The 11566-nt window shown below is 58.1% G+C and overlaps 1 protein-coding gene across 7 annotated transcripts in view; it reads left to right on the forward strand.

Moving 5' to 3' along the window:
• Nucleotides 1-2111: 2111 nt before the first annotated feature.
• ZNF428 (zinc finger protein 428) overlaps nucleotides 2112-11566 on the forward strand; it is a 10235-nt gene continuing 780 nt past the window's right edge. The window contains exons 1-3 of one of the 7 annotated variants that reach the window (XM_045293025.1): nucleotides 2276-2310; nucleotides 2619-2748; nucleotides 5851-6060. In XM_045293025.1, the coding sequence (XP_045148960.1) occupies nucleotides 2743-2748; nucleotides 5851-6060 (216 nt within the window). In that variant the 5' untranslated portion in view covers nucleotides 2276-2310; nucleotides 2619-2742. The other 6 variants (XM_045293019.1, XM_045293023.1, XM_045293020.1 and 3 more) reach the window with 6 other exon arrangements.

Raw genomic sequence — 11566 nt, forward strand, 5'->3', positions numbered from 1 at the left:
GGAGGGACAACCCCCTGTCCCTAAGCTAGCTACTTGACACTCCTAGTATCACTGCACACACAAGCCACCACAGTTAGACAAACTCACAGACAAGTGGTGGGAAGCCAGGAGCATGAAGTCATAAATGGCATTGAATTGCATGAGGTAAATACCTAATTGCATTGCGTAAACCTGCTGCCCAAGACCTCTTTTGAGGATTGATGAGCAAGCATGTTACTTTGAGGACTCTGGTGCACCTGACCCAAGCCATAGGATTCTCCATGGCCTCATAGGCATGTGAAAGTTGGACAATGACTAAGGAAGACTGGGAGAAGAATGTTGAAAGTACCACGGACAAACCGAGATCTGTGTTGCAAGAAGTATGGCCAGAATACTCCTTAGAGCAGCGGTTCTCAACCTGTGGGTCATGACCTCTTTGGGGGTCGAACGACCCTTTCACAGCCCAATTCCTAACAGTAGCAAAATTACACTGATGGAGTAGCAACGAAAATAATTTGATAGTTGGGGGGGGTCACCACAGCATGAGGAACTAACTGTATTAAAGGGTTGAGGCGTTAGGTAGGTTGAGAACCACTGCCTCAGAGGCAAAGATGGCAAGACTGTCTCTTACACACTGTGGACATCTTGCCAGGAGAGACCAGTCCCTGGAGAAGGCCATCCTGCTTGGTAAAGCAGAGGGGCAGTGAAGGCAAGGAAGGCCCTCAATGCGACCCTATAGGGCAGGGTATAATTGTCTGTGAATTTCCAAGATGGCAACTTTTTTAAAGGAATAAAAAGCCTCATCTTTCTCCTGCAGGGTGGTGGGGGGATTTGAACTGCTGGCCTTGTAGGTGGCAGCCCAAAGAGTAACCACCCTGAAGCTCTAATAACAGGACCTGTTCCAACTGACCTACACATGGGACTTAGGAACGAATCTCATTCCTCACCGGGGAACTACCTAAGCAGTCCTAGGTAGCCAGGATAAGGTGTTCGGCATTTTCCTAAGTGCAGCAGGATGCCATTGGAGAGTGTGGATCTGGGTTGTGACCAAGGCTTCCTGGAAGTCTGGAATGCTGAAAAACTTTTATACGCTCATCAATCTGTGCAAAAACCTGGGTGTGAATGGTGAATGTGCCTCAAAAGAAAGGTCTGGCCATCTATTTCCCAAAGGTACAGCAATAGAAATCCTACTGAGCAGAGTTCTGCTCTGACACACAGGGCATCCTGGAGTTCTAATGGCTTTGACAGCAACCAATTTCACTGATAAGAGCACTTCCCTATTATTCCTGGCTTCCTGGCAAAGGGAACCGATTTCAGGCCAACCAAAGGGCTTGCATTTCCTCAAAGCACGCATTTTCTTGGCCTCTGGCGGTTCCATCTGCCACAAAGATTCCCCTTGGAGCTGTGGCTGATTTTGGCTGGAAGTTCGCAGCCTCTTAAAAGCTTTGCCTACCCCGCAGCCTGAAGCAGGCGCCTCCTTAGGGCTCCTATTCTTCACCATCCATCCCCCTACCCACCAGGTCTGACCCTTTTCTGATCTTTTAACTGGCTCTAAGAGAGCAGGGGTTAGGTTTGTCTTGCTCACTGCAGAAAACCTAAGTACAGGGCCTGACGCTTTAAATGAAAAAAAAACACCACCAAAAACCTCTATTGATTCTGGTTGCAAACCTCTATTGATCCTGGTTGCAGGGCTTAGTGGTGGTAAGGGCTTTGGCCCTAGTGACCCCTTCTCCAGGTGCAAACTGGTCCCCAAGTAAGTCAAGGATAATTTTCCGCGCTAGTCCGCAGTCCTTGTGCGCAGGCGCTATGGCTCGGGCGGACCCTTCCCCCCCCCCTCCTCCCCTCCCCCTATGCTAATCACTGCGCTCAGGAGCAGGGCTTCTTCGGGGACTATGCAAATCAACCCTTCCAGCAGGAAGCCAGCCACCGCCCCGTGCTAAAATTATGCAAATGAGGCCTCTGAAGGCCGATTCAGATCGAATTGACGCCCCCCGCCCTAGCCCATTTTTATAAGGGGGGGCCGGGAGGCTCCGGCGCCGCACACGCAGGCGCGCGCCCTGCAGCTGTCCGGGCGCCCCGCGGACCGTACCAAGAGCAGCCGGCCAGCGAGGGGCGAAGCCCGGCAGCCCCCGGGCGGGCCTCTCCGCGCGCCAGATCTGGGGGGCCCCCTCTGCTCCGCGCGCGACAGGCACGGTCCGTTTCGACGCGCAAGCGCCTTAGACCCTGCACGCCCCGGGCGCTCCCCCCGACCCCGTTTGCAGCGCAGGCGCAGAGCCCGGGCCGGGCCACCCAGCCGCCGCCGTCGAGCCCGCGCGGGGGCCGCCAGCGCCGGTGAGTGTCCGGGCCCGGTGCGCGGGGCATGCTGGGTAGCGGGCAGCGGGCAGCGGGCAGCGTGGCCCTTTGCATGATGGGAGTGACGGGCCTGTCACGGCGGAGCTGGCAGCGGACCTGGGCCGCGATGGCTCGTGCACGAGACCCCCATTCCCCTGTCGTGCCTCATCCGGTTCCTGGGGGCGTCCTGGGAAAACGGGGCGCCTAGGCCAAGGTTGGAGTGTGGGAGGCGGCCTGCTGGTCGTTATGGGCCGAGTGCATGCTGGGGAAGGATTGATCCTGGCTCTTTGTGGGGGGTTTTCTGCCAGCCCCTTGGAAGCGTCGCCTCGACCCTGGACACGCTGGAACGTGATCGTGATTGGGCCAGCGGCCCCTTGGGAAGCACTGCCCCAGCGCATTTGGGAGCTGGTCCATAATTGCCTTCTCCAGTGTATGAAGGTCTGCTCTGGCTTCCTCGCCTGACTTGTGGGAACCGGTGCCTATTGTGTATCCCCGGGGCATCTTGGGATGTTTGCTGTAGGCTTGGGCATCGTGGGGTGTCTGGCGTACGGGATTGAAAGGCCTTATCCACCAAGGGATGGGTCCACTAGAGGCGGGGCAGTTTTTGGAAGGGGCAATCAGTGATGCTGACTTGGAGAAGCCAATAAAAACCAAAATAAATTCACTGCCAGCCAGTCCATGGTTACTCACGGAGACCCCCATCTGACAGGGTAGCACTGCCTTTGTGTGTTTCTGAGACTAACTCTTTATAGGAGTAGAAAGACTCATCTTTCTGAGGGAGCGGCTGGTGGTTTCGAACTGCTGACCTAGCAGTTAGCAACTCAGTGCCTAACCACTACGCGACCAGAGGTCCTCGGGTTTGGAGAAGGAGAAGCCAAACCTATGGTCATCGCCCCCATTGTAGCCTTGGAAATCCTGGTTGTCCCTGGTGTACATTGGTGAGATAAATTGGAAACGCATAGTGAAGATTCTAAGAAAATAATGCCCCAAATATTGCAGGTGACATTATTACCCTATTGTTGGTTTGTCTGAAATTCAAAATCAGATTTTATTTGCTAAATCTGGCCAACCTTCTAATGGTAGAAAGCAAAGCCTTTGCTGCCCAGTTGATTGTGATTCACAGTGACCTTTTAGGGCAGGGCAAAACTCCTTATCGGAGCTCTATTGGAGCCCTGGTGTTGTTGGGGTTACAAGTTGGGCTGCTAACCATGAGGTTAGCAGTTCGAAACCATCAGTCTCTTCCTGGGAGAAAGAGGAGGCTTTCTACTCCCCTGAAGAGTTACAGCCTGGAAACTCACAGGGGCAGTTCTACCTAGTCCCATAGGGTTGTTGAAAGTCAAAATCAACTCCACGGTAGTGAGATTTGATAGTTTTGGTGGCATTGTGGATTACTCATTGGTCTCCTAGCCAGAGTGATGGTTCAAGGCCGCCAGCTTCAGAAAGATGAGGCTGTCTGCTCCCATTAAGATTTGCAACCTCAGAAACCCGCAGGGGAGGTGGAGCTCCATCCTGCAGGGTCGAGGTGAGGCGGAGTTGACTTGGTGGCAGTGTTTGTTTTTGGAATCTTCATGGAAGCAGATGACCACATCTTTCTCCTAATAGTGGCTGCTGGATTCCAACCACTGACCTGTTGAGCTGGCAATCACTGCGCTGCCAGGGCTAACTGCAGTGGAACTATTCGATTCCTCAGGTGGAAATACCTCTGGTCCTCAGCTTCACAAGAGAAAAAATTCAAGCCAGGGGAAAAAAATTGATTTGGGATCCCCCTGGCTAGTCAAACCTTTGGTGCCCTAGTCCATAATCCAGGATAAAGTGTAATTATCTGTTTTTACGGCTCCTCCCCCTGATCCTTCCAGCACCTCTAGAGGGCAGTATCACCCACTCTGGAAAAAGCTGCTGGTCATCTGAACGAAGTAGAGTCTCATCTTTCTCAGAAGGGGCGAGTGGTGGGTGAGAACAGCCAACCTTGTGGTCAGCAGTTCAAGGCAGTAACCACCACGCCCAGGCTCCGGAGCTCCCAGCACAGGCCTGGGCGTGTAGGAGGTGAAGTTGATCCTGCCAAGTCGGACTGCTCACTTGCTCACGTGGTTCTTCACCTTCAGGGAGTCCCCCAAACTCACCCACCCCATTGTGGTGGAGTCCATTCTGACAGAGCAGAACTGTCCCGAGGTATTCCTAAGGCTGTAATCTTTACCGAAGCAGCCCACCATGTCTCTCCCCACAGCGCCAACTGACAGCCTTGCGGTTAGCGGCCAAGTGCTTGAACACTGTGCCCCGGGGCTCCTTTCAGGGCACACTCACTCACTCACTGCCATCTGATGTCTATAGGGCAGGGTAGCACTGCCTCTGTGAGTTGCCGAAGACTAACTCTTTACGGGAACAGAAAGCCCTGACTTTCTCTCAAGGATCGGCTGGTGGTCTTGAACTGCTGACCTTACGGACGGCAGCCTAATGGGAAATGGGGGCGCTCGTATGAAAGTAAAGGTGACTCCAGGATGGGTGAGGAGGCAGAGAAAGGAGTCAGGGAAAGTTTCGGGAAAGATGCAGTGTTGGGGCTGGGAAGAAGTAGAGTGTCAGGTTTGATGTGGGCTTTGAAGGGTGAGTAGGAGCCCTCCAGGTAGACAAGGGCCAAGAGGACGTTGGAAAGTGCCAGGATGTGGAAGGGCTGGGCTACAGCAGATGATGGGGGCAGGGTTTGCGTAACAGCCCCTGTTCATGGACTCCCTACCACATACTGGCAGTCTGTACTAAAAACATAACTAGATTGGTACCCCCAGAAACCTTTCATGGAGCGAGACCACTGTTTTATGAGGTCATTATATCTAGGCTTCCGGGATGAGCCAGGGCCCACGAGCTAGCACGACCCAGAGCTAGCTGTTTATTCCACAGGCTCCCCGTCCTTTGGTCTGTGCAGTGGGGGCTCAGGGTCTCTGGCCTAACCTGGTTAAAAGGAGAAGCCCTTTCTCAAAAGAACAGGAACCTGCTGGAGAACGTTAAGACCGCTCTGCTTGAAGCCACACTGGAGGGCCACCGGGGGCCGATACTGCAGCCTGGACAGACTAAATCCAGGGAGAACGGGGCTGACATTCACAACCCGGGGTCGGCCTTGGCCATGCTTGGCTGTCGAAATACTTCCTGATCATTCGCCCCCCCCCGCCCCCACTCCCCAGTGATCCCTACCTGCAACTGCCACTTTGGCGTGTCCTCCCAATCCCAGACCTCCCCCCAGTTCAGCCGCTTAAGGCCCTTGTTCAACCCAGTTGGCCCCTGCACCAGGAGCCGGGGATTACTGGGAGAGTGCAGGGCCATTGAGCACCGTGGTGCCCAGATGGGGAAACTAAAGCCCTCGGAGAAGCCAAGGTCAGGCAGGCGGGGATCTACAGCCATCTTTGTCTCCCCCCGACTGCTGCCCATCCCCCCCAAACCTGGCCCCCTCACCCCCCCATGGGGCAGACCCCACAGCTGGATCTGGGCCAGGGTGGAGGGTGATATGTAAAAATGTATTGGGTCAACACGGGCCTTTTCTCTCCCCTTACCCAGTATCCCTCTCAACCTGCCAACAGTCTGCGTCAGAGAAGCCCTTGTGGCCGGAGGTGTGGCTGTGGAGAGCTGGCCGGGGTGGTCGGACACTGCCCAGCTGCTGCTCTCTCCTGTCTCCTGTCCCCTTCCCCGGCCATGACAGAGACCCGTGAGCCAGCGGAGACCGGGGGCTACGCCAGCTTAGAAGACGACGAGGAGGATTTGTCCCCAGGTGAAGTGGTCTTCGGCTTGGTGGTGGTGCTGGCGATGGCCCGAGCCACCTCCTGTCCAAGGACTGGGGCTCTGCTGGGGGTTCTCGACGGCGACGGGCTCCAGGTCTCGCTGGGGGTTCGGGCCTCACTGGGACTCCTTGCCCTCCTCGAGGGCTTTCTAGCCTGGCTGTGCGTGTTCTCCTGGCTGGAGGTGGTAGATTGGCTGTGGCCTCCTTCATCCTTGGGCATGCTAGAGCCGCTGCAGCCTCGCTTGGGGCTGGCGGTCCTAGAGCGGCTGTGATGGCGCTCCCAGGTGTTGGGTCGAGCTGGCCTGTGATAGCGTCTCTTGATGGGTGTTCTAGATTGGTCGGGGCTGCTCTCGCTGCTGCGTCTTCCCACTGCGCTGGACTCTCTCCACCTGCGGGCAGTTCGCGATGGGCTGCGTGCTCTGGATCTGCTGGGGCACCTCCTGCTGGGGCTTCTCTGCCAGCGGGGACTTGGGTCGTCGTCGCTGGAGCTGCTAGACGGGCTCTGCCTTCTTCGCTCCTTCCTGGGCCTTCTCAGGGAGGTACGACTTGGCCCCTTGCCGTGGGTCCCAGACTGGCTCGAGGAACTCTCCCGGGCCCGGCTTCTGCTCCTGCTGCTCCAGCTGTGGTTTCTGGCCCAGCTATGGCTTCTCTTCCGACTGTAGCTTCTTACTCTGCTGGGGCTCCTGGACCTGTTCGGGTTTCGGGTCCTGCTGTGGGTCCGAGACCCGCTGGGACTTCTTACTCTGCTGGGGCTCCTGGACCAGCTGAGGTTTCGGGTCCTGCTGTGGGTCCGAGACCCGCTGGGACTTCTCATCCTGCTGGGGCTCCTGGCCTGGTTGTCACTCGTGGCCCCACTGGACATCTTGGACGGGCTGTAACTCCTTTCCTCACTGGGGGTGACCGTCTGACCCGAACTCCTCGCTCTCCTTGGTGACAGTAGAGACTGGCTGTAGCTCTTCTCCTTGGTGGCAGGCCTCGCGGGGCTGTAACTCTTGGCCCTGCTGGGGACAGCGGCCAGCCCAGAACTGCTGCCCATCCCTGAGGCCCCTGGGGGGCTGTCACTCTTCTCCCTGCTCACCGTCCCAGACGGGCTGGCATTCCTGGCCTGAGTGGCGGTTCTGGGCCGGCTGTGACTCCTCGCCCCGCGGTGTTTGTGCTGGACAGTCGGCGTTCTCATCCTGCCGGCCGGGCCCACTCGAGCCCTGGGTGTTCTCACCCTGCTGTGGGTGCTGGCCCTGCTGGGGGACCTCTGGGACTTCCGGCTTCCCCTCCTGCCGGGAGTCCGGCCCCTGCTTTGTGCACTCCTCTGTCGGCGGCGCCTCGAGCGGCCGGCCTTGCTGGCTTTGGTGTCCGTGCTGGCCCTGCTGGGGGTCCTGGACTTGCTGCCGGGCTGCTTAGAAGGTGGCTTGGTGCCTGCTGACCGGGTGGACTTGGAACTGCTGGGGCTCACGGTCGAGTTGGGCCCCGAGGCGGCACCAGGAGGCTGAGGAGACATGGTGGGCACGGACGGTCCAGTGGATGCTCGGGACATGGTTGAGCTTGGAGGTCCTCCCAGGAGGGGAGGGCCTGGTGGGCGTGAAAGGACTGAGGGCCCAGGGTCACAGTGGATACAAAAGACCTGGTAGCCCGGGGCAACCCTCTGATGCCTTTCCCAGGCCAACTGGGTGAAGTCATAGTGGGCATTGTAGACCCTGCAGGGCAGTGGTGTGAAGTCAGAGGTGGGGCCTTGTCCAGGGCCTGGGGCTGTTACCCCTCTGGCTTTGTCACCTTGCTGGGGCATGGAGTTAGGGAATGCCCAGCTCTTGCTTTGAAGGGGATCTTCAGTGTGCTGAGAACAAACCCAGACAGTCACTGCCCAGCTGGTCGGGATGTGAGGGCAGTACAAGGGCCTGAAAGGAGGTACAGTTTGCCCTAGGCAAGAACAGAGGCAGCGTCCCAAGAGTGGAGTCTTAGGGCCGCCCTTGACCAACCAACCACCCAGCCTGTGCTGGGCAGGGAGGGCAACCTTAAGAGGAGCCGGATCTGCCCTGCCAGGGATCCCAGTCTCGTCGATGCAGGGGGATGTGGCTGTGGTGCCCTGGAGGTGGTTTCAATGTACAGCGACCCTGTGTTTAATGGAACAAAACACCACCCTGTCCCAAGCCATCCTCCTGATCAGAGCCGTGCTGAACCCATCGTTCCTGCCACTGTGCCATCTCTCAGACGGTCTTCCTCTGTTTCCTTAAGCTCTGCTTCACCGAGCGTGGGGTCCTTCTCCAGGGACTGGTCCCTCTTGATTATATGTCCAGGTAGGTGAGGAGGCCAGAAGTCCAAATGTCAAGGACCCAATTGAGGAAGGCTCTCTCGCGCTCTCCTCTCTTCCCGTTAGAGGAAAGTCCCTGTCTCCGTTCAGCATCTGCAGGCCCTGGATTTGAGGAGCCTTCGTGGCAAGAGTGGGTTCCTCGTTGGGCTGTTCACTGCAAGGTCACCCGTTCAAACCCGTGAGGAGCTCATCTGGAGGGAGATGAGGCTTTCTACTACAGGCTTGGCAAACCGCAAGGGAGGTTCTACCCTGTTCTGTAGGGTCACTGTGAGTCAGAATCCACTCAGTGGCAGTGAGTTTGGGAGGAGGCAGGGCATTCCTTGGAGATCGCTGCCTAGCCTGGCCTCAGCCTTGCCCCGATCTAGAACCTTCTCAATACAGGGACCCCAGGTTCAGAGGACTCACTCCACTCCACTCTTCTTTCTTTGTGTGAGTGCCCCTCATGCCCCCCGAGTTCTCTCCTGTCACCTCTTGTGAAGGTAAAAAGCCATACCTTAAGGACACTCCCCAGCATTGGATCAGGACAGTGATGGAGGGATGGAAAGATGCACTGCCTTTAATCCTTTTACCGGCTTCTTGCAATGGCCACACCATGGGGGGGGGGCGGGGTGTTCATATCACATCATTACCTGAGCACACACCCCTCACTGAGAGCCACAGCCCAGCCACAGTGGCACATACTGGGGAGGGGCAGGGGAGGAGGTGGGGCTTGTACCATTCCGTCCCTAACAGTGTGACATTGATCATCGTTCTGCTAACACCCGGATTGTGCTGTCGGATCACCTTCCTTCAGAATGGGCAGGGACTGGGATCTCATCCAGGGGTTGACAAGGTCGCCCTCTTCCAGATTGCTTGGCACTGCGGCTTCCCTGAGTTGAAACATTTCCATGAATGTCCTGTAAGTGCCCGGAGCCTTGCTCCGCTCCACAGCGCCCTCAGTGCAGCTTGCACTTGGGCCTTTGGGACCTGGGCTTTTTGAGCGTGTGCTTCCTCCTCAAATGGCTTGGAGGCTGACCATGCTGGGAGCCTGCAGGACCCCAGCCTCGCCCCCGTGATCAGGGCAGCATTGGGGGAAGTCCTGGAGGGAGCTGGAGGAGACACCTCTCCCTGGGATCCACAGGGAAAGAGCATTGGCTTCCTGGAGGATGAGCCTGTGCTGGGTCCTGAAGGATGAGTAGGAAGGAGGTTACCAGGCAGACAGCAGGGAACAGCATGTCAAGCAGAGGGAACAGCCCTTGCCAAAGCCTCAGCCACTGGTGGTTAAAACGCAGGGAGACGGGCCGACTGAGGCAGAAGCAGGTAGAGACAGAGCAGCAGGGCGGAGTCAGGTGCTGGGACACCCCCCAGCAGAGACTCGGGGCAGGGACAGAGAGACCATTAGAGAGAAGTTCCTGACTTCTGAGACGGGGAGGGAGGGAGGGAGGCCCTGTCCTGGGGGATGATGAAAGGGTGGCACATGAGGGCCTCAGGAAAGGCTTGTCCCATGGAATGAGGCGCTGTGGGCTGTCTGTGCCAGGCACTGCTGCAGGGGACACAGCTGGGAGCCCAACACTGTCCCTGCTCTCTGGGACACACAAGTGTTTGTATGAGGTGGGCCAGCGATGCGGGGAGCCTGGTAGGGAGGGCTGGGGAAGGGCTGCTGGTGGGACAAGCGGCTTAAGGGGTAGGAGGTAGGAGAGGGTGAGGGGGCTCCCAGCTGGTGGCTGCACACCTGCTCCTGCAGCCTGCAGGTGTTAGCAGCATGGAGCCCAGAGTGGTTTGTAGGGTCAGGGGTGAGGTCAGAGAGATGGGCCCTGTGGGGGCATCAGGGGGAACGAAGCAGAGGGCGCCCTGGCCAGCTGCATTTTAATAGGACCCTCTGGGCTGCTGGAGGAGAGATGGAGGTGGAGTTGGGGCCAGCCCAGACACAGGGGAAGCTGTCCTGGCTTGTCGGACAGCCGCTGTGGGCAGTCACCCTCACTCACCAGGGCCAGAGCAGGGGGTCTCTCCCCCACTGCAGCTGAGGGACCCCCGATGCACTCCCTTGTCTGTCGTCGGCACTGCCAGGGGCGTCACTGCTTCCTGCCTGTCTTCCTGAGTGACTTTCCCGGGGTTCTTTGTGAACTGCCCCCTGCAAGGTCAGCAGTTCGAACCCGCCCAGCTCTCCGGAGGAGAAAAGCGCTGCGGTCTGCTCCCGGAAAGATTCATGGGCTTGGAAACCTGAGGCGGCTCAGTCCCCTCCTTTGGGCCCACGACACGTCTGTCGCATAGGGCATCGACTCAACGGTACTGGGTCCAGGCAGCTAGCAGGGACGGCGGTGGGTCAGTGGGAGACTCCTCACTTTGCACGCGTGAGCTGCGGGTTCGATTCCCGGCCAGGGCCCCGTCTGTCAGTGGAGGCTGGCGGTCGCTGTGTGTGGAGCAGGTGTCCAGGGAGCCTCTTTCCAGACTCGGACAGGCCCCGAAGAAAGGCCCGCTTCCGGAAACCACTGACGTCTGGTCTGCGGCCAGCCAGTCCAGGGAGGGGGCGGGGCCAGGCAGCGGCTCCTCCCACCCGGGGGACAAAGTGGGCGGGGTCTCTGGCAGCTGGTTCCTACCCGGGTGCTTGCCAAGTAGGACCGCTGTTTCCTGGGCTGTAATCTCCGCAGGGGCGGATCGCCACCCCTTTCTTCCACAGCACTGCGGGACAGGCCTGGTGCACCAGCCCCTACTTAGTGCCGGGCAAGCCATCTTTGCCCCCCGGCCATTTCACTAAACTGGCATTGAGCCCATGCCATCTCCTAATGACCCCACGGGGCGGGGTAGACCTGACTCCTCTGGGAATCCGAGGCTATGAGTCTCCAAGGGAGCAGTAAGCCTCTTCTTTTCCTTTCTGAGCGGCTGGTGGTTTCGAACCACCGACCTTGTGGTGAGCAGCCCCCTGAGTAACCACCGTGCCACCCGGGCTCCTGTATTGCGCTGCTACGAGTCGGATGACAGGGGGCTAGTGGGAAGGCTAGTTCTTTGTTGCTGGAGTGCTGGGGTGCAGTTCTCCCACAAGGCATCCTTCACTCGACACAAGTACTGGGTGCCATCCGTGTGCTCAGTGGGAGGGTGGGTGCGGGGCCTCTGCATGCTGTGGTGGGTCATGGGGGGGGGGTGTGCTCAGGGAAGGGACAACTGGGCATGGCCTTCTGGCCTCTGATGGTGCTCTCTCCCCACACCCACCGGCCCCC

Source organism: Echinops telfairi, unplaced genomic scaffold (assembly GCF_000313985.2).
Source record: "Echinops telfairi isolate 266 unplaced genomic scaffold, ASM31398v2 ScPeMD7_655;HRSCAF=1070, whole genome shotgun sequence".
In the NCBI taxonomy this organism is placed as follows: domain Eukaryota; kingdom Metazoa; phylum Chordata; class Mammalia; order Afrosoricida; family Tenrecidae; genus Echinops; species Echinops telfairi.